The 23,546-nt window shown below is 42.6% G+C and overlaps 1 protein-coding gene across 5 annotated transcripts in view; it reads left to right on the top strand.

Moving 5' to 3' along the window:
* Hph (HIF prolyl hydroxylase) overlaps positions 1-23,546 on the top strand; it is a 92,433-nt gene that overhangs the window by 43,643 nt on the left and 25,244 nt on the right. Inside the window, exon 1 of one of the 5 annotated variants that reach the window (XM_045749489.2) lies at positions 16,273-17,099. The exons of 1 other annotated variant lie outside the window; for it this stretch is intronic. In XM_045749489.2, coding sequence (XP_045605445.1) covers positions 16,644-17,099 — 456 coding nt within the window. In that variant the 5' untranslated portion in view covers positions 16,273-16,643. 3 more of the 5 variants (XM_045749488.2, XM_069332278.1, XM_045749490.2) reach the window with 3 other exon arrangements.

Raw genomic sequence — 23,546 nt, 5'->3', positions numbered from 1 at the left:
TGGGAGTGTGGGAGAGGAACACCACCACCACATGGGAGTGTGGAAGAGGAACACCATCACATGGGAGTGTGGGAGAGGAACACCACCACCACCACATGGGAGTGTGGGAGAGGAACAACACCACCACATGGGAGTGTGGGAGAGGAACACCACCACCACATGGGAGTGTGGAAGAGGAACAACACCATCACATGGGAGTGTGGGAGAGGAACACCACCACCACATGGGAGTGTGGGAGAGGAACACCACCACCACATGGGAGTGTGGAAGAGGAACACCATCACATGGGAGTGTGGGAGAGGAACACCACCACCACCACATGGGAGTGTGGGAGAGGAACACCACCACCACATGGGAGTGTGGGAGAGGAACAACACCACATGGGAGTGTGGGAGAGGAACAACACCATCACATGGGAGTGTGGGAGAGGAACACCATCACATGGGAGTGTGGGAGAGGAACACCATCACATGGGAGTGTGGGAGAGGAACACCACCACCATCACATGGGAGTGTGGGAGAGGAACACCACCACATGGGAGTGTGGGAGAGGAACACCATCACATGGGAGTGTGGGAGAGGAACACCATCACATGGGAGTGTGGGAGAGGAACAACACCACATGGGAGTGTGGGAGAGGAACACCACCACCATCACATGGGAGTGTGGGAGAGGAACAACACCACCACATGGGAGTGTGGGAGAGGAACACCACCACCATCACATGGGAGTGTGGGAGAGGAACAACACCACATGGGAGTGTGGGAGAGGAACACCACCACACCACATGGGAGTGTGGGAGAGGAACACCACCACCACATGGGAGTGTGGGAGAGGAACACCACCACCACCACATGGGAGTGTGGGAGAGGAACACCACCACCACATGGGAGTGTGGGAGAGGAACACCACCACATGGGAGTGTGGGAGAGGAACACCATCACATGGGAGTGTGGGAGAGGAACAAGAGCATCACCTTGAAGCGTGGTAGGGAAACAACTCAGAAGTACAAAAACTAGCCATGGTAGCTGTAGTCAAGGGCGAGGGCTGGGGAGGGCGTACATTGGTGGAGAGAGAGAGAGAGAGAGAGAGAGAGAGAGAGAGAGAGAGAGAGAGAGAGAGAGAGACAGACAGAGACAGAGAGAGGGGGGGGTAGCGAAGAAGAGAAGCATCTCATTCATCAACAAAGACTTACATCAACATAAACATAACAAGGGGTCCTATAAAGATGAAGGTTGTAGTACCTTAGTAAATACCTCACCACCGGATACTTCACTTGAGAAGGAAGTTGACAAAGTAACTCTCCAAAGCTCAATTTTACTGTGTTATTCTCCACACAACGAAAGAGAGGGTCATGAAAAACATTATAGATAGACTGTGACCCTCCAGACACCATCCAGAAGATTGAACTATTTATATTACTATTACCCGAAGGGTTGAGTGTAGGCCTAGCATAAAAATCCTGATTGGGCACCTGTTTACACCTCCAGAACCTCCTGTGAATTGGAGGAAAGTAGATACTGTTGATCCCCGACAGTAGAGAGTAAGATTATCAACATAGACGGTCGTAAAAATACCAGGAGGAAGGAAGATTAGGAAAGACTTGGGTAAATACTGGTTTGGTAACAGGGTTGTTGATTTGTGGAACCAATTACCGCGTAACGTGGTGGAGGTGGGGTCCCTCGATTGTTTCAAGCATGGGTTGGACATGTTTATGAGTGGGATTGGGTGGTTATAGATAGGAGCTGCCTCGTATGGGCCAATAGGCCTTCTGCAGTTACCTTGTTCTTATGTTCTTATGTAAGATCATTTAAGGGGAACTAGGAAAGGAGTAGTGGTCAGAACACTACCTTGGGGAAAACCTTCATATTATTGAAAGGACTCAGAGAAAGTGGTACCAGGTCTCACGTTAAACAAACGACTAGAGAAGAAGCTGTAGAGGAAGAGTGGGAAAGTACCGCGAGGACCACGAGAAAGTAGTTGGGATAAAATATAGTGTCTCCAGCTGGTGTCATAAGCTATGTTTTCCAGCTCAAAACGAACTGCAACAACGGAGGTCTTCACAGCAAAGACAGTACGAATGTCTTCCACGTCCACTAAAACATCACCTGTGATGCGGCATTTGCGAAAGTCATATTCAGGAGTACCAAATTCGCTGGTTCCCATCACCAGGGAACGCACCTTCGCATGTCACGAGAGGAATCGTGATTCGCGTGCCTCGCGGGAGGCACGCCAGCGCTTTGTCATGGGTTCGTATCCTGGCCGGGGAGGATTTACTGGGCGCAATTCCTTAACTGTAGCCTCTGTTTAACTCAACAGTAAAATGTGTACTTGGTTGTAACAACGATTCTTCGCGGCGGGGATCGTATTCCAGGGACCTGCCCGAAACGCTACGCGTACTAGTGGCTCTACAAGAATGTAACAACTCTTGTATATATCTCAAAAAAAAAAAATAGAGCGGAGAACAGCGTCAAATGGAAAAAAGGGCGGCTTGAGGAAGAGGCAGTGTCAGATAGGCCAGAAAGAGTAGCACAGAGATTGAATACATTCTGAAAATTTCAGCACGGAATTTTAAACTGCCACAGAGGGAATGAAAGGGAAGGGCGGAAAGAAAAGAAGGTTACGAGGATAGCCAAATGGTCACTATTGTGGAGGTTATCAAAAACCTACACCGAACAGGAGAAGGGAGAAAGATCAAAACAGGAAAGAGTGTGAGTGCACGAGTCAACATGAATTCACCAGAATTCAGGAATTCGGTAATGAGTCCAACAGGTGCTTAAGATCAGGAAGAGAAAGCGGAATAGGTGGCGAAAGACTAATAGAATAAACTGTGTACCATTTGCTAACAAAGATACAGGCGGTAGTGGAATGAACGTTTGACTGAAAAAGCAAGAGGACGAAGGGGATATCATTTCGAACCAAGAGAGCATGGGTAAGTCTAGCACAGACGGTATAGTGGAGAGGGCGGCGGGAAGGGGCAGAGGCAAATCAACATGTCCCGGTGAGGAAGAAGGCACTGGGGAGGGGCGGTCAAGGGAACGGCAGGAAGGTCTGGATCAAGGACAGTACCGGGAGTTTCCATAGTGATGCCAGCTGACTCCCTCTCCAAGATGAGAGGAGCTGCGCGGACAGTCCGAAGTGGAGAGCGGGAGTTGGACTGAAACTTTCTTACCCGCTGGAAAGGACGGACGGGAGGAACCAAGCTTGTATTTTTGACTGAGAGACACAGGTGTGTGACACAGGTGTACTCTGCAACAGTCTCTACTTTCTCAGGAATCGAGGAAGAACGAGAACGGACACGAAAACGCCTGGGAGAAGGATGGACATTGGCCTGGACGGACAAACCCCGACCTGATTGGTCGGGGCTTCCCAATCGACTTGAGAATGGTCCAGGACGGACCGAAACGTCGTCGTCCCTTCACCTTCTAGTGTGTGGTCTGGTCAACATTCTTTAGCCACGTTATTGTGACTCATCGCCTGCACATAGTGGAGTAATTATACTAAGATGAAGGCCAGCAGAAGACTGGGAAGGAAAGGTAGAGATACCGGTTGGTGAACCACAAGAAACACCCTTTGCTTGAGATCGCAGAGAAGCAGAAGACGACTTGGTGAAGGTGTCGGGGTTGAAGGCTGTCGTTGTTGTTTTAGATTCAGCTATTCGGAAAAAAATCCATGTAGCACGGGCTATAGTGAGTCCGTAATGGAGGGTTTAAGGCCTGGAAACGATTGCGGGACTGATGGAGGGAAGGAGGGTAGGGAAGAGAGGTGCGGTGCAATGCACGAGCATATATCCTGTCGGAGAAGATTGATTGATTGATGAAGATTAAGCCACCCAAAAGGTGGCACGGGCATGAATAGCCCGTAAGTGGAGGCCTTTTTAAGCCATTACCAGTATCAAGAGCTGATACTGAAGATCTGTGGAGGTGCGAATGCACCCTGCATGACGGGAGATGTCTCCCTTGTGAATGTGTTAAGATGAAGATGAAGCCAAGTTCCAAAAGGCTTTGGAACATGCTCTTGCTGAACATCGACAACATGTTATCATACATACAGATTCGAGAACTGCCATTGAAACCTTGCAACAAGAACACATATGTGATAACATCCATCTGATCACAAACGTCATATCATTAATGCAAACACTCAAACGACAAGGCCGATGGGTACTTATCAACTGGGTGCCAACTCATGTGGGAATAATAGGAAATGACATTGCAGACGAAGCTGCAAAACTTGCAACTAAGAGAAGAAATGTAGACATTTACATACCACAGAGTCTATCACAGATTAAGAAAGTAATTAGAAACAGAGCAATGCAAAAGATGTACAGTGACCACAACACAGCAGTTGCAACATTAGGATCTGTGGGTTGGTACAAGAATTCAACCAACTACGAACCACTTAGTTTGATGAAAGGGAACAGTAAAGCAACAGAAGTACACTTACATCGCATCAGGCTTGGATACCCATGTGCATGGGAAATAGGCTTACAGGTTCCAGAAGATGAGGGGGAAATGTCAACACTGTGGAGAAATATCCAACAGACCACTGGAACATTATCTAACACAGTGCACAGTTACAAACCCATTAAGATTTCAACTTAGATTCAAAAGAGCAGAAGTTGTTAAACACGGGACAAAATCTTACTGAAGCGACCATACGAGTCATAAATACTCATACTCTGCCCAAGTAAAACAGAAACAAGTAACACTTAGTGGACCAGCCAGAGGCTTAGGGCCCGCGCAAGAATATCCCTGCAAAAAAATGTCTCCACTCTCCATCACAACACAAGAAGTTAAACGAAAGAATATTCGAGGTCGGAACCGAGTTATCAGGAAGCCTCATCCAGAAAATAGTGGTGGAGAGGGAAGAAAGAACCCCAAGATAAAAGTTGTCCAGCAAATTTAGTAAAGATGGCCACAGGAGCACAAGGCTCCAAAAGGAAAGATGAAACCCCATCCTATGGAGCATTACACTGACAGCCATTAAGCCCACTGACTCCGACAATGGGTTGGACATTGAGAGGAAGATGGATGGATAGCTAGAGAAAAAGATGGATAGATAGATAGGTAGATAAATTAAATCAAATGTTTATCCAGGTAAAAGTACATACATACAAGATGAGTTACAAACATAATGTTGGATTTCTAGATAGAGCTTGTACATAGAATGTCTGAAGCCACTAATACGCACAGTATTTTGGGCAAGATGAACAGATAGGAGACAGACCCGGGCAACGCAGGGTACCCCTCTAGTACTCGATGTTGTTCCCAACATTCAAGTGTGAAAGAAGAGAAATCACAGACTCTGAAAAGCCTGAGAGTACAGTTTAAAACTTATTATTTCCTTATATCTGATACCCACTTATATATGAAGCACAAAACGTCTAGAAGACATTGCGACTTATTTGTTGTCAGGATGAGGCTAGGCTACGCTACCTGTGGCAGGAGGTATCTGTGTCTTAAGAGGACCGGCTGGTATAACTAACCATTCTTGGAGATATGAGGTGATTTTTCTAGTATCATATAGATCGCTCTTGACACACACTATGTGTCAAGATATATAGCTAGAGGGGGGGTTAGTAGTTAATCATATAAAGTAAGATATTGATATGCAAAATGCATGTTCTAATGGCAGACTTCAATTGTGGGGCTCCTCTCACTTAAATTGTGGAATATTTTGGGGTCGACACGAGCACCACCTGGTGGTACCCTTTATGATAGTAGTCGAGGATGGGATGAAGCAATACGTATAGTTGGGCTAGGCTAGAACTCTGAATCAGTTGAGAAAAACTAAAATTTACGATAAGGTAAGATTGATTAGATAAGATTATAATAAAATAAGTAGTAAGAATAAGATTAGTCATTGGCTAGGATTAGGGATAAAGTTTAAGGAAACGAGTTGTTAGATTTTTGTTTGGAGATATATTTCGAAATGATAAAACTGGGAATGGTGTTAGGCTAAGTTAGAATTGGTCAGAGGCTCGGAGTGATTGGGATTAGATACGTGGAGAGTCCAAATTTAGGTTGTGGCCGCAGGTGGCTGTAGCTGGGCCGGGCGTTGGGTTCGCTAGCTACGTGCTCAACCGCCATCTGTTTTTTTGTGTTCGGGCCGGGCGCACATTTCCACTCCCATACTCCCAGTCCTTTGTTATAAACTGCGCCATTGTTTTCCCCCACAGTCTACGCCACCATCTTCCCTTCCTCCTCGTGATCAGGCTCTACCACCTCCACCACTCTCCCCAACAACCAATACTTGATCTAACAAGCATATTGCTTGCTGAGTCATCAGCTCACTTAAAAAATTAGACTGTGCTTCGTGCCCACTTCTCTTCACATATGCGCTATGTATAGTGAGGATTGTGTGTAGTAAAGATCATGTGTAGTGAATATGGCGTAATGTGTAGACCATGAGTATTGATGACCGTATAGAGATCCTGTGAAGTGAAGTTTATTGTGTGCAGTGAGGACACAGTAGGACAGCGAGAAGCGCTGAAAACTCACGAACTTGGGGATCTGAGAAGACCCCGCTCCCTGAGGATGGGACCTTGAGGAGTCCTAAAGCACATCTGAATGTGGGATCTAAGAAGACTTCAGGAAAGTCGGCAGTAATAGTGAAGATCATGTATTCATCTATATGATTAAAGGGTGAGTTGATTATGTTGCCGGTTGATTATGTTGACTTCCTACTCTCTTGCGTCTTATCATATCTGATCTTGAAATTGGGAGGAATTTATCCTCAGTTACCTCCAATTTCAGTTCATTACACATACACTGTATAGCTACTCATGATGATATGTATCATGTGGCGCCATGTTGGCTCAAGTCCATGCTTGGACTCAACATATCGGACTCCTTCCTTATACCTTATACCCATGGCTGCTTTTCGAGTAACTGTTATATTAATTCTCTAGAATTGTTAATTCGTGATTTTTCGGTAGTGAGAGCGTGATAGATGGTTTAAGGTCCTATGTAAAAGGAAGTAAGTTTGCTTTAGAATCCACTAAGGTAACAACAAGATTGACTCCTCCAGTTGGAATTCTCAAAGCAATTACACTGCTTTGGTGGTGGGTCTTGAGGGCTTTGTTGGAGCCCAGTGAGACTGGGTTCCTTCACACTCTACTTGGGTAGAACCAGGACCATAAGCTGTCTGTGGCTCTTCCACCCATGTGTTTGCTAAACATAGAAATTATTTTATTCCCCGTTTACTGTCGGCTGGAAGTGGCTGCAGTTGGAAGTAAGATGCAACAGACGTCTTCAGAAGAGGGATAGAGGGTAAAATAGGAGGTTTAGTGAGGCCCAACTGAATCAATCGGCTTCTCTGACTAACGGGACTAGCTGGGGTTGGGTCAAGTGGGAACTTCGATGGCGATATTCCCGTAGGTTCTTTGTTTACCATTTTAACTTATCATTGGCTACCTGGGGTGTATATTCTGTTACCTCTGGGGTCTTCTGAGTGCTTTTACCTCCCCTTGTTGGAATTCCATGGTAGGTGAGGGCTCAGAGAAATGACGTTTACTATCTCGTCATATGCCTTGCATTTCTCCAACCTCACTGCCTTACTTCATCTCAGTTTCGTGTGACAGGCGAACAAGTCCGCGAGTCGAAACCCTTTAGAAGATCTGTTTCAGCTCACGCAGTGGGGAGCTCTTTGTTGGTGCCGCGGCCTGTGCTGTTGTGGACCCGGTCTGGGCACCACCACCTGGTCACCTTCCCGGTCCTCCTCAACCCCCGCCCCCTTCTGTGGCAGTTGCTACAACTATATTCTGTTTAGTAATTTCTCATATCCCAGTACCAGTGCAATATTTGTTGAGAATTTAGCCATGTGGCTTCAGCTTTCAGAAGTGCAATGTACTTTTTCTCATTTTGTGGAGAGTCCGATCATGTTAGTCTGCTTACTTTACGCTACTGAATTTCTGCATTAATTGCAGTGGTGCCCACCCTGCACTCTTATGCACTGTACTCACTATAAAATGAAGCTCTTTCTGCACCTCAAGCACAAGGGCAGCATCACCTTTTCCAAGAAAAGGCATTAATTATGACACCCGGACCTTTTCACAGACGCCACAAATGTCCCCTTCCTCCTCGCCACTAAAGCCTTGACTGATGCGCCACGTTCTCCTACCCCTCTACAGTCTTGGGTTGGAGTAGTAGAAGGCATTCATCAGTTATAGGAGACAATGGAGTTGCACTCTGGTTGTCGGTCTGGAGTGACATCTCACGGTGTCCCCATGACAACGTGGATTTCACTCCATCATCCACGTATTACTTTTTTTTGCCCATCCTCCATGTGCGGTCCAGTGCCTCGCCCCTATGTCTATCAGCACCTCCATTGTCAATGTTGGTCCTCTGCAGGCTCCATCTCCATTTACGTCCTTTCCTCTGCATTCCGGAGTGTGACAACGTCTTCGTTCTAGACTCTGGTGATGCTTTCATTCTGGTGTCTGACGAATGTCCTCGTTACGGAGTCTAATGACGTCCTTGTCCCAGTCTGACGACGTCCTTGTTCCAGTCTGATGACGTCCTTGTTCCAGTCTGATGACGTCCTCGTTCCAGTCTAACGACGTCCTCGTTCCGGATACTGATAACGTTCTCGTTCCGAAGTCTGATGACATCCTCGTTCTGAAGCCTAACGATGTCCTCTTTCCAGAGTCTGGTAACGTGAGTGTTCTAGACTATGACAATAACTTCGTTCTGGCTCTAATGACGTTCTCATTCCAGAATCTGACGACATCCTCGTTCCGGACTCTATCAACATCCTCAGTCCGAAGTTTGGCGCTGTCCTCGGTCCGCAGTTTGATCATGTCCTCGTTCTGAAGTCTGACGACGTTCTCATTCTGGAATCTGACCGTGTCCCCGTTCCTGAATGTGACAACATTCTTGTTCCAACTGGACTGAACAAATCCTCGTTCCGGTCTGACGTTCCAGATTATAATGAATTCCTCGTTACAGAGCCTGACAGCGTCTTCATTCCGAAGTCTGGCGACGTTCTCGTTCTGGAATCTGACAACATTCTTGTCCCAGAATCTAAAGACATTCTCATTCCAAAATCTGACGACGCCCTCGTTCCGGAGTATAACGACGTTCTCTTTCCAAAATCTGAAAACGATCTCGTTCCGAAATCTGACGACATCTTCGTTCCCGAGTCTGACGATGTTACCTATCGTACGTTACGGCTCGTGATCCTACAGCAGCCAAACTTTAATAAGTCTAGGGATACGACACAACTGCTGTTCTCAATAGCGAATCACCAGTATAACCCCTTACTAGGTAATGAGCATAAAAATAGAATCTTCATAGGACTGAAGAATAAAGACTAAGCATATATATATAATTTATATTAAATAAATCTCAAAGGCAAACAGATGATTATATGGTCACAATATATCACATTAAAAATATCACTGTAACTTCCAGACATTAAATCAAGATTAATATATATGGCTATGATAGAACAAAAGAATGACTTAACTCCAAGATGTTGTTCTCTCCCTGGCTTCTGCTCAGCTACTGAACTACATCACGCGAGTCAAAAAACAGATTGCCTTGCCCCGCGAATAAATTGCCAAAATTACAATATTTAATATTTCAACAATGGAGCAATACATTGTGACAAGAGTAATCTTAAACTAACTTAATGAATAATTAGTACATATTGATATACACAAACAAAAGGTAATAGTTCTTTACATAGTAATTAAAATATGCATACAGAAGGAAATAATGGCATGCACACCCCAGCAACGGACGATCCCACGACAATTTGCCAGATACAGTTCACTCAATTATTATTTCACTCTGTTACCCACTTATGATCACATATAAATCATTAGTTCCCGTGGGAAACTGATCACACAAAGAAATAAACAATCATTCCCACGATACGTTGGGCCTAACGCCAACACTGTAACATGAATGTGCATTTGCATAGAACATATAAGTATAACAATATACATGTTTGTAATTTACATACAATTATAAATGTACATATTAATATATTCACTTACGTATCTTATAAGGGTACGTAACAGACGACACTCTCGTTCCAGAGACTAAGGACGTCCTCGTTTCAGAGTCTGACGACGCCCTCGTTCTGAACTTTGACGACGTCCTCATTCCTGAGTTTGACGACGTCTTCGTTTCGGAATCTGTCGACGTTCTCGTTCCGAAAAACGATGACGCTCTCACTCAGGAGTCTGACGGCGTCCTTATTCCGGAATCAGACGACGTCCTCATTGCGGAGCGACGACGTCCTCATTGTGGAGTGACGACGTCCTCATTACAGAGTGACGACGTCCTCATTCCTGTCTGACAGCGTCCTCGTTCAGAAGGTTGACGACATCCTCAGTACGGAATGAGGACGTCGTTACTCCGCAATGATGACGTCGTCTGATCCAGGAATTAGGACGTCCTCAGACTCTGTAATTTGACGACGCTCGTTCCAAAGTGTGACGGCCTCCTCATTAGGTCCTAGAACCTTATAAGATCGAAATAAGATGTATATTACTTCTTTCCTCAGCATGTCTCTGTTTCGATTTCATAAAGCGTCCAGGACGAGCCGAAATGTCGTCGCTTTACTTTTATATGTGTGGGGGTGGGTTGAGTGTTCCCTTTCTCCCACTTACTTGTTACATTGCACACACATTCCACTGCCGCTCGTATATTCTTTAGTAAATGGCAGACTATCTGTTCTCTTGATCTCCCTCCCCCATCATCTGACCCATCTTGTTGATTTGAAGCTGTTTTTAGATTTTTTACCAACGTTATTACTTATTTTAGGTGACGTTATCTTTGGCCTCTGGAGAGGTTCACTTTTTAATATCCATGGCTGTCTTTTAGAACCCTTCATGCTTTCTTCATTCTTATTTCTGTCGAATGCTACTATATGTAGTGATCTTTCTATTTACACTTCTTTCAACTGGACCTGGATTGATGGAACTTAGACGTCATCAATAACAGCGGCATTTTTACTGTTATCTTGTTCTTGAATTATTTTTCTGTCTCTAAGTGGCATTTTGACCAAACTTACTGAAAACTCTTTACCACCTAAACCTCTATTTCCGAAGTCTTCTTCACGCTCAATTTCTTCTCTTTCAACTTATTTTATGCTGCCCTTTATTCCATCTCCCACTATGCCTTCCATGGCACGAAACAGTGTGTTCTTTAGTGGAATTTGATCTGTGGCAGCGTACGCTCACAGCATGGAGGAAACACCTGCACTCTACGACAATAGGCTTTTCCATTCTGTTTAAAAAAAATCAGTCCCGAAGCCCTCAGGGTCATTCATCTTCATAAATTGGAGCATTAGAGATCTTAAGTGTCCATTATCAATGGTAACACTCCTCTTCCCTATGTCTAGAAGAAGATTAGCAAGACTGCAGGTAAATTCGTTCTAGACGTATTGCCTGTCCATCAACTTTATGATTCCATTATTGCCGACCCAGAGTCACACATCTCGATCTGTGTTCGCCTCCTGACTTCCGTGGCCGTAAATTTTGTGCTGAATCTCATCCTTTGGATTGTTATTTGCAGGTTCGGTACTACAATGATTTCTTGGCTCTTTCTGAACTTCAATTTGTTCCGTCCCTTTGCCACTTCACGGAGGCGGACTCTGATGGTGTTCACTATGATCATCTCTGCCATCTTCCTCCATATTATAGCCAAATCTGGAATGCTGGATCTATCCCCGAAGCCTGGCTCAAGGTGTTTGTTCGTCCCATTAAGAAACGGTTCATAAGAAACTTCGCCTAGGGATTTTCGATCCATTGACCTGACCAGTTGTGTCAGCAAGCCTTTTGGAAGTATAATTATCAATCACTTTACAGGATTTTCAGAACATAATCATTGCGTCCCCCCACTCCTCACGCTACCTGGAGCGGCGTCAGTAGTGGTCTCGGTAATAGTTGGATTCGTTCTCGACTCACAATCGGGAATACCAGATTCGAATGCCAAGCGGGACAGACATAGTTAGGCACGTTTCCTATCACCTGATGCTCCTGTCTACCTAGCAGTTTGTTTTTCCTACGACAGACGTGGCAGAGAATTTACAGGAATGTACAGGCAGGTTGGCATTAACACTGCTAACCAGCATATGTACATTTTCTTCTGTCCTCCATGGACAAGGTTAGAGGTCTGTTAAACATATAGTTCAGTAATTTATTGAACAATCAACCACAGAAGGTGATTGTAATGCTTTTAAAATGCTAATCTAACCTACACACATAAATACAGAGATTTACGTCTGTCCTACATAAACAGTGTTCGAGGTGTCTTTTACACTGTGTCATTAATGTGCGTTTACAAAGGTGACATGCAATTCTGACCAGCTTCCACATACCTTGTGTATATATATATATATATATATATATATATATATATATATATATATATATATATATATATATATATATACATACACACACACACACTTATGTCTCTCCTACTTTGACATGGTAAGATAGCTTCCATAAAAACTAGTGTGTTATTAAGCACTTGATAACTGAAGGTGATAAAGATACTTTCACAAGCTCAGGTTATAGTTACATCACATACATTGTATAATTGATACATTACATGGTCAATCTTGGGTACAAGTTCAATATATCAAGTGTTCCAGTATTCATAATTATTTACAGAGTTCAGCATACCTCAGCCCAGGAGGGCGAAAGTCAGTCAGTATGGGACATTGTACAATATAATGTTCAAGGGAGTGCATGTTTTAGTAAATAGGTACCCGAGTTTGTTAGTTTTTTGTCGTGTTGCGTCCTTGGAATGGTCAGTAGTTCAACCTTGGGTGCGACCTCGATTCCAGCCTAACGTGCATACATACACAGGCTGCCTGTCCCCCCTACAAAACGAATCATTATTATAGGTGTGCTGCTGCATCCATGACAAAACATATGAAGTATCACATGCTTCTAGAATTGAAGTGTTCGGATCATTGTTTTCAATACGTAGTCTACGTCAGGCTTCGCATCACAGACAATAATTAACGATACAACGGAGACCTGAGTTAGCTTGGTGTGGATCAAATTTCAATAGATATGTTTAAATCAAGCTGAATGGGCCGTTAGGTTGATAAGATTAGCGTGTAAACAGAGACAGTGGGAGGGAGGTGACGGCCAGCGCCGCGCGGGAGGGTGCGGACACCTCGAGGACGCCTTCTGCCACACTCGTATATCCAAAGAGTCAAGGTAAACACAGAAGTTATTTTTAGCTTCTAATGCAACCGCTGGTAAAGGACGCTGGTACACCTACGTGATAAACTGTCATTCCGGGGTTTGAATGTACGAAAAGAGCTTCATTATGTTTAGTCAACCGTCAACAGACCGTATTAAGATGTTGGTTGGCTGCATCACGTTACATTGCTCCAAGACCTCTACCATGCCGGTGACCAACCGTGTCCTTGTCTCTCCCACTACCACTTCTTGAACACCCTACTCTTCTCTATCCCCTCCTCCCTTCCACCTCATTCCGCGCTAATTTATATTTAAACGCCAAAGGACCACATTGCTGTTATTGTTGTTTAAGACTCGCTGTTTGGAACAAAAAGTTCCAAGTAGCATCTAAAATCTAGTGGCACTGGTTCATGATATTAACTGATACTGGTTCAGTATATTGTGTCTGGTTCATATTAAATGACACTGGTTCATGATTTTAAGTGACTGCTTCAATATACTAATTGTCATAGGTTCATGACTAAGTAACACTGGTTCAGTATATTAAGTGTAACAGGTCAAGTATAATAAGTGCCACTGGTATATCCAGTGACTAGTTCAGTATATTAGGTAACTGGTTCAGTATATTACGTGACTGGTTCAGGGTATCAAATGACTGGTTGTTTATTTATTTTATTTATTTACATACAATAAGGTACAATGGGTTGTAGAAATACATATAATACTGGATTGGTACTCACTTGGTACATTCTTGGAAAGCCACAAGCACCCATAACATTTATGTGACTGGTTCAGTAATTCATGATATTTACTGAACATTTTCATGTCTGATATACTTATGAGTTTATGAAAAAGGAATTCCTGGTCTACCTACATCATAAATCTTAAGTACATGGTTAAGATATTTCTGGTCGTTATTACTGGAAGTGAAATATATGACAAAATGTTTATGCATTTTCTGTACACCTGTCTTCTACACACCTGTCTTCAACACACCTGCCTTCAACACATCTGTCGTCAACACACCTGTCTTCACCACACCTGTCTTCAACTCACCATGTTGGTTGATAATCTAAACATTCAATAAACAAACCATTGTTATTTATCAGTTCCTGTGTAAACATTAATTATGAAGGCACTAAGTTAAACTTTTCTGTAAATATATTAATGATATAAATATATATATAAATTATACTATGATTTATTGAATAAGTCTGCTTACTAGCTTGACATTTAAAATATTATAAATACAGTTTTTATTCTGTTTAATTGAATAGAGTTCACTACAAAAAAAATATATTATTCATAATGTTGCAATTGATGCCTTCAGTATTCGCACTGAAATTTCAAATAATAAAATTAAATTATGATCCCCCTTGTCTGAATACCATTGTTTTCACCACTGTCTTGTTCCCTGCTCGTAGTGAACCCCTATAAGGCGTCCCTAGCTCATCCTAACAGTTCCTGGCCCCCTCCTGACAATCCCCGACTCCCGAAAATATGGGCAATTAATAGCACTATGCTGCCGCGTGATTAAATCACACACGTTGTAAAGAATTTCACATTTGAACCTATTTATAGTTCATGAATACACTCAAAATCAACACTCAATATTTTACATATTTATAAGTCTGTAATTATCGAAATTGGATTTGCATTAAGAATTGTTTCAGTGTCAGAGTAGTAAATCGAATGCATTAGGAAGTGACGTGGTGGAGGTTGACTCCATACACAGTTTCAAATATAGATATGATAGAGCTCGATATTCTCAGAAACCTGTACACCAGGTGATTGACAGTCGAGAGGCGAGGCCAAAGAGCCTTAAGCTGAGCCCCAGCAAGCACAACTAGGTGAGTACATACATATATACATACCCACGCACATAAAAAGGCCTATAACACAAACATTTAATTCACACTGAAATCGATAGAGACGGTGGACACGGACCAGCACCACGAGACTAGAGTCCGGGGCGAGGTGTAGCCTGCAGGTACAGGCTACACCCATACACTCTCCTACACCCACACCCACACACACACTTACACCCACACACACCTACACCCACACACACTCACCTACACCCACACACACACACCTACACTAATACACACACCTACACCACACACACACACCTATATCCACACACACACCTACCTACACCCACACACCTATACCCACACACACACCTATACCCACACATACACACCTACACCCACACACCTATACCCACACACACACACCTACACCCACACACCTATACCCACACACACACACCTACACCCACACACACTCTCCTACCCTTTTCTGAAAAGTTACGTAAGACCCCTCCTAGCTGTCACCTTTACATCCCAACTTCCGTATGCCTCGGCTCTGGCGTTTGGGAATGTGGCAATTCGCTGCAACATGGAGGAACACATCAGGTTAGAGCACCGTGCAAACGTGAATGACAAACTCTCACGCTTTCTAACATCGACCCGCGCTTATTTGGGTAGAAAAATTGTCCACGGGGGTGAATCTGAATCGATTAAAAAGGCTGGCGTGTGATTACATTCCAAACATCACTGGAAGTGGCAATGGGGTCAGCCACAGTATGTTGTTGTTGTTAAAAGATTTAGCTACTCAGGACGAAGTGGTCCATGTAGCACGGGCTATGGTGAGCCCGTAATTGAGTTTGGTTATACATGATAACCTTTTTTCCTGTGATGAAGCCACAGTATATTTTGTAGGTTGGAAATAGTGAGAGAGTGAGGTGGCGGGAGTGGCAGATACGTTGAGTCCGTCACGTACACACTTCCTCGCCGCCACACGCCGCTCCGTCCTCAAATGTCAACATGGCCGGCTGCACCTTGCTGCCACGCTCAACTTCCCGCATTTTCTACACCGTCCTAAACACCCTCTCTCGCGGATTTTGTGTGTGCACCATATAGTGGAAGCCTTATTTATAAGAACAGGATAACCTTTATGTGTTAGTCATGCTTAAACTATAAATTGGGAGGTCGGGAAGGCAGTGCGCATGCGCCCAGGTGTGGTAGATTGGGAGCAGCGTGGTGGCGGGAGGTTCAAAAGACATATAACGCAGCTGGCAGACTTGTCTTATCCATTCCAGTGCGAGACACGCGGAGTGCTGCACCGTCCGCGGCTCCTAGGGCATGACAGACACACTCTTGTGGCGCTTTCATACAGCCTTGAGTGGAGTCTCGAGTGGTATATAAATAGCACAACTTGGGAACTATTTTCGCGTACTCCAACTTTATGAGGTGCATTGTGCGTGAATGACATTGGATATCACGTGGTTGATCTCTTACAAGTACAAATGATTACCAAAGATTGTTCTGTGATAATTTTGATATAGTACCAGATACCATTTAACCTAACGATAAACGGTGCCTTCGTTTATAAACAATATATATATATTATAATATAAATATAAAATTAGGTCATTGTGAGAGCGAGAGAAAACGATCATTATGCAACTAACAACAAGACCCCAGTACAACTCGAGGGAGGAGGAGCAGCTGCAGTCTTTGCAACAGGTGGTCATGTGTGGGGAGACCAATCCCGAGGACCAGAGTGAGACATGTGTGACTCCAGCGGCCTCACCAACAGACCAGGCCAGCCACTGCCGCCTACCTCTCCACCTCCTGGTAGCAGACACACAGCCTACCACCACACACCTGTCCTCCAACACACACTACACCAGCCAACAGAGCGATGAACACAACTGTACCTGTCCAGACACCATTCCCGGCCACACCAGAAAGAGGAAAATGATAGATGAAGACAAGGAATTGAAAGACAGAGAGGCCGAAAAGAAACTAATAATTAGAAAGAGAAGAGCACTAATCAATGGTGGACACAAAGGCGAAAATGTTCCTCTATTTTATTTATACGGCGACTTCCTCCTCATACCTCAGTTCAGATGGGTAAGTTGACTCTTTTTAAATACAATAATCTCTCTCCAGATGATTTTTTTCTTACATAGCTCAAGTCATTCTTTATTAATTAAATGGATATACTTTGCTTAGCTATTTGTAGGAAAATCACAAATATGTATAAGACCATAAACATATATAGTTATACACTCACTTTAATGTTTTATATCAATACAAAGACATTATTTTAAATATATTTTATGGCGAATGGTGATACGTGTCAAGGTGGTTGTGGTGTGATATTTTTAGTGGTGTATGTGTCAGAAGGTAGCTTCGTGTGAATGGATTTTTGTTGTCTTTTAAATTAGGCTTTTTTGCTATCTATGTTGTGCAAGTACAAGGGAAAACGTCTATTAATGCTTATGAGCGTGGCTTTAGTATTCATAAGAAATTGAGTAACTTTGCAAAATGTGGGTGTATGAAATGTGACATTTAAATTCACGTTAATGTTTGATATATAGAGTCAGCAGGTGTACAGATGTGCCAATAACTTGATTGATGATTACGCCACCCAAGAGGTGTCACGGGCAGGAATAGCTCTTGGGTGGCACGGGCATGAGTAGCCCGTAAGTACCAATAACTTCAAAAGTACCTACCCACTACACCACACTGATAGTCAATGTGGTGTAGTGGGTAAAGTAATACGCGAAGATGAATGGAGCCCCTAGCTGTCTGGGTTCGAACCCTTCACGAGGATGAGTTTCTAATATATATATATATATAGATTCGTAATTACTACTGGGTGTAGAGGGGCAATTTTCCCATTCTGCCGTTCTTGCTTGCCAGGGGAGCGTGTGACAATGTTTTATAATCACGCAGTCTACACCACATCATGCTTAATATACTTTTAAAGTTGCAAGAAAATGTAACTTTATGTAGATTCAGTTTGACTCTAATAATAGTGTCAGCAGGTACACTTATGTCAAATGTGTTAGGTGCACGTGGGTGCGCATTGTGTACCTAAAACTGCGAGTGCGTGTGAAAGCGTTCCTGGTCCACTATGTAAACATGGTGTGTGTGTATGCATGCCTGAGTGGCTGGCGTCTTACCCCCCCCACACACCTCCCCATCCCCCCGCCTGGTCTCCTCCCACACCTGCTGTACCAGTAGGTGGGGGGTGATGAATCCCCGTGAGGGTCACCTTACACAACCTGCTCCTCATCAGCGACACCACACCGGCGCTCACCACACGCTTCTCACAACCTAGTCTGCAGCTGGCATATAAATCATGAAGTTAGCTTTGTGTGGGCTGGGCTTGTATGATAGGGCTAGTAGTGGCAAATTCGGAATTATTTGTCAAGTCTGGTGGGTGCATGCTCAAAAGTCTATGCGCGGCTTTCCAAGATTGCACCATTTATTTCTAAAAATCTGTACTTTGTGTCAGTAATTACTTAAACTGCACATTGTATGCAATAATCTCAGCATTTGATACAAACTTTTAAGTTATACTGACCTTAGTAGTAACTCAGTACTAGTACTATATGGGAACGCTTGCGGGAAATGCTTTATGCAATGAGTTATACTTGCACTTAATGAAAAAATCAAATACGATTAATAACACAAATTATCACAGAAATCTAACCGAAACATTAATCCAATAGTCTTAATTATTAGCATTCTACCAGTTTCAGGCAATAATAGCAGTCTCATTTCACTGAGAGATATAACGATTATTAGACTACAATAGCAAATGGCGTGAAGTGTTCTTCACGTCCTCAGGATATCCTGAAATTGACAGGATGCAAGCACTTAAAGTTGAACTCTACTTTGAAGGGGTTGTTTTCCGGGAAGTGACAGCACGTAATAGCTCTGCGCAGCCCGGCGATAATAGGAGAGATTCGGTCGGGGATCCATATTTCCTATATTTCCCCGAAATAATTGTACTTATGGTATTTGAGAGGAATATGGACTTTGCAAGTGGATATTAGTGCATATGTTGTACTGTAGTAATACAATACAATACAATTTTATTTAGGTAAGGTACATACATACAATAAATATTTACAAGGATTGTTTAACTTATAGGTATAGCTAGTACATACAATGCCTAAAGCCACTATTACGCAAAGCGTACGCAAAGCGTTTACGTAAATTGTAAACCAATTGGAGAGGTAAGGAATAAAAGAACCATTTTCGTATGCCAAGCCTAATACAGTCCAAAATTAAGCCCTTTATTATGTACAATAGTCGTTATAGGTCCTATAATTCTGTAAGCTCTGTTAGTGAAAATAGGCACCAGTGTTGCGATGATGAAGGGTTATTCACCTGGTTGGTATATCCTAATGTGAAAAAGATTAATATACATCACGCCACATTCACATAGTGTACTACTACTACTACATTGGGACTGACCAGAAAGAAAATGGAAATAAGCCTTTGTGAATTTCGTGCCCAAATAGCGGTTTATATATAGCGCCATGAGTCTTTGACGAGGAATGCTTGCTCCTGCAGTGGAAGAAAGTGTCCCCGAACACAGTCAAGGTTTCCACCTTAGTACCCGCGAAACATTGCTCGAGTAACATGTAATCGACGTTGGATCAATGTTTTCCACGATGATCCACATTACATCAACGTAATTTACCCAGATTTGCTAGCGGAGGAAAAGGGAGTGGCGCAGCACTTCCAGAAAGTCAAAAACATCCAATACAGTGACTGGTAGGCTACCAGAAGTCAAAAACATCCAACACAGTGACTGGTAGGCTACCAGAAGTCAAAAACATCCAATACAGTGACTGGTAGGCTACCAGAAGTCAAAAACATCCAACACAGTGACTGGTAGGCTACCAGAAGTCAAAAACATCCAATACAGTGACTGGTAGGCTACCAGAAGTCAAAAACATCCAACAAAGTGACTGATAGGCTACCAGAAGTCAAAAACATCCAACACCGTCACTGATAAGCTACCAGAAGTCAAAAACATCCAACACCGTGACTGATAGGCTAGCTTTGGACACTGATCTGCAACCGTTATTTTCTATATGATTATACGACGACTGTGCTATCATCTTGGGATCAAGTATTTCGTCCATTTGCGTATTAATTAGATATAGATAAACAGGGAAACGGTGAAGAGTCAGCTAGTCGCATTCCGTCTAACAGGCTTCTGACGCAACACCTATTGTTTCTCCATCATTTTCTCATTTAGTACCCAAGTGAGCGAATTCAACTCGACTGCGGTTTTCCTATATATATATATATTGTTATCACTTTTCTGGTCCCAGTTTTTGGATTTTCTTTTGCCTTACGTTTAGTTAAATATTATAATTAGTGCATAAATGTATACTAAATATCAGCAACTCAAACTGGGAACAATACACCTTTGTAGATATTTTAGAGTTCTAAATATACACAAGTGTGTAATACTTTTTAGTATGTTTAAAGTTTTATTATACATTTGGTATTTAAGTAGTGTTTGAACAAAAAAATATCAGGAATAGGGGTAGAAGATATAATGCAATACAGACTCAATGGGCATTTTGTTTATCTTTAAACTTAAAACCATTGCTCTCCCTAGCCTAATCCTGTAAGTCCACTACGGACTCACCATAGCCCGTGCTAGGGTCTGTGTATCAACAATACTGGGACTGGCCTGTGCACCCAAGGGCCGTGTTCATCCTGCTGTGCACTTTTACGTTTGAAAGCATCATGATAAACGCTTTCTTAAGAAAATATTGTTGAAACTTTTAAATGATGACCCTAAAGAGCTTATACAATTTTATCTTATATAATTATTTCCAACAAATTACAATTTACTGGAACTTTTGGGGGAAATAATTGCACGTAAGGGCTCTAGGACTATCAATGTTTTTGGTAGATTAGTTTAATAATAGATTAATACCTAAATGAAAAACAATTAAAATCAAGTTTACTTTGGAATGAATAAAAACTTAAGTACACGATAGAATGATGAATTAGTAGTAGGCATCCATCAGTTTCAGGAGATTGAATTGAGAAGTGTAATTAGTAATATGGTTGGGATTGGTGGGTGTGTGAGGTAGGGATGGGGGGAGAGGAGGCAAGAGTAATGTGCAGTCTCTCACGTACTTCACGCAGCCGCCCTTCACTAACCACAACAACCCACGGATCAACAAGGGCATATACTTGCATAGTATTGTGTAAGTACTTCAAGTTACACAAAGTGAATCAAAATAAATTGATACGAGTGGACTGGCTTTTGCTGTTTGGGAAACAATGGGTTGTGTTGATGCGCGTCGCAAACTTTGTGATGAACAGCCTACCGTTGTTCTTAAATGAAATGTATCAGAATTCCAACATACATTATTAAAATCCAGTTATAGATGCGATATTATTTCAGGTGAAACACTAGTTTTATACTAGTTTATTGTACATAAATATACACATTTATACATATTTTATACATATTCATACCTCATTGCAAAATGTTATATGATGCTAGTTTAAATTTTGCTAATCCGGTATCTGATAGCTCTCATTCATATATTATGGTCAACATAAGATATTTTTCATAATATATAACAGTTTAGTAAATAACTGAGGCAATGTAGAGAGTAAGTTCCTATATGTGGGTGTCCTTATCACTCCTCCCGAAATTGAAATTGAAATAAGTTTATTGAGGTAAAATACACACAAAGGGATGAGGTAGCTCAAGCTATTCTCACCCCGTTCAGTACATCGTGTTAATACATACATATACACACATCACAAACAATAAACATATTACCAAACATTCTGAGAGTTGGCGAACCTTAGGCCCGACGCCAGACCCATTCCATGGTGTGTTGAACAAACCCCCTAAATATTTATTGATATAATATATTCTCGAGTAATGTTTTATTCCTTAAAGATCCCCCTGGAAAATACAATAACACCACTGAGGAATGAGCAGTTTAATTGTAACGGGAGCTTCAGCTTTACCTATAAAATGTGCTCTGTACAAATGCCGCACATATAAGCCTTGCCTTTGATGGAAATACAATTTAAACAATAATCATATGTCGGTTTAACTAGGACTCATTACTTTGTAAAATTTGCATTTTAATTTTTTTAAGTAATTTAGTAATTTACTATGAAACACTTCAGTGGCAATTATATTTATAATAATAATAATAATAATAATAATATTTATTTAGGTAAAGGTACATACATAAAGAGATTTTACAAAGTTTGTTGGCTTTATAGATAGAGCTAGTACATACAATGCCTAAAGCCACTATTACGCAAAGCGTTTCGGGCAAATATGAATAATATATTTATTCATATATTTCCAATAACACCTATATTTTGGAAAACTCTGAAATGACATGTTTCACTGTCAGTAGTTTACATTTTTCCTTTTCTCGATATATATTGTACCTTCTCCCGCCTCCACCTGGAGAACCATTGTTGGAGTGAGGTGACACACTCTCAGACTTGGTGACTTGCAATACTCTGTAATTTCTACACGATGGCCTGACTTGCACGGGTCTTCTTCTCATAAGTCCTTGCCTTTTGCCGAGTCCTATCGTTTGTCGGAGTTTTACCTGCGTCCCTCCTTATCTGCTGCTGCTGCGTTCTGCCTCATCTGCTGCTGCGTCCTGCCTCATCTGCTGCTGCGTCCTGCCTCATCTGCTGCTGCGTCCTCGCATTTTCCTGTGTCGTGTGCGTGATTGTGCCTTCTGCGTGAGAACGCTTGCGGCTTGTTGACCATACATATAATTCGTATTGATTTACAGTATCTGCATTTTAACCTATTCGCTCCTTTTCCGATAATGTTCACAACTGCAACAACATCAGTTTTGTTCAAATATTGAACATATAACGCCCACACGAGGGACACAGTATAACCGATATACGATAAGCACTTACAGCAACGGCACTCAACCCGTCTCAATATAAATGACTGAATTTTGTGTTGAGAAAACAAAAAGATTGCGTAAGTTATTGCTGGAGATCAACAACAATAAATTTACCTGCGTGTCTGCATCTGATCGTAAACAGGTGAAAATCTTGGCTATTTACCCGGTTTCCAAATATGAAATATACGGCGAAACGTAATGAACGTTTAGCTTGTTTTGATAACATGTATTTCGACATAAGAAATTCTTGTATGCATTTATATCATTGTTGTACGTGATGGGTGGCAGGCGCTGACGGTTAACAGCTGTGGCAAGATAAGAGGTGCTGGTGTATGCGTGTACGTACGTGGGTGCAGGTAAGGTGTGCTCGTGAGCGCATGTGTGGCAGCAATGGCGGCAGCGGAGGTGGCAAGGGCGAATGGTAGAGTTGGGAGTGAGGCGGCCGGGGCGGGCGGGTGCATTCTCTCGTATCTTCACGACAGTACTACGCCCCCTGCAACACTTAATGCCTTCCCCAATCAGCTAATATATCATAGATTCTTCCACATTAGCTCCGGACCTCCCGCCGCCTTCTCCCACTTAGCCATGTATAATATGGTGAGTTTACACCTGACTCGTGTAA

Source organism: Procambarus clarkii, chromosome 27 (assembly GCF_040958095.1).
Source record: "Procambarus clarkii isolate CNS0578487 chromosome 27, FALCON_Pclarkii_2.0, whole genome shotgun sequence".
In the NCBI taxonomy this organism is placed as follows: Eukaryota; Metazoa; Arthropoda; class Malacostraca; order Decapoda; family Cambaridae; genus Procambarus; species Procambarus clarkii.
This window is presented reverse-complemented; position numbering and strand designations above follow the sequence as displayed.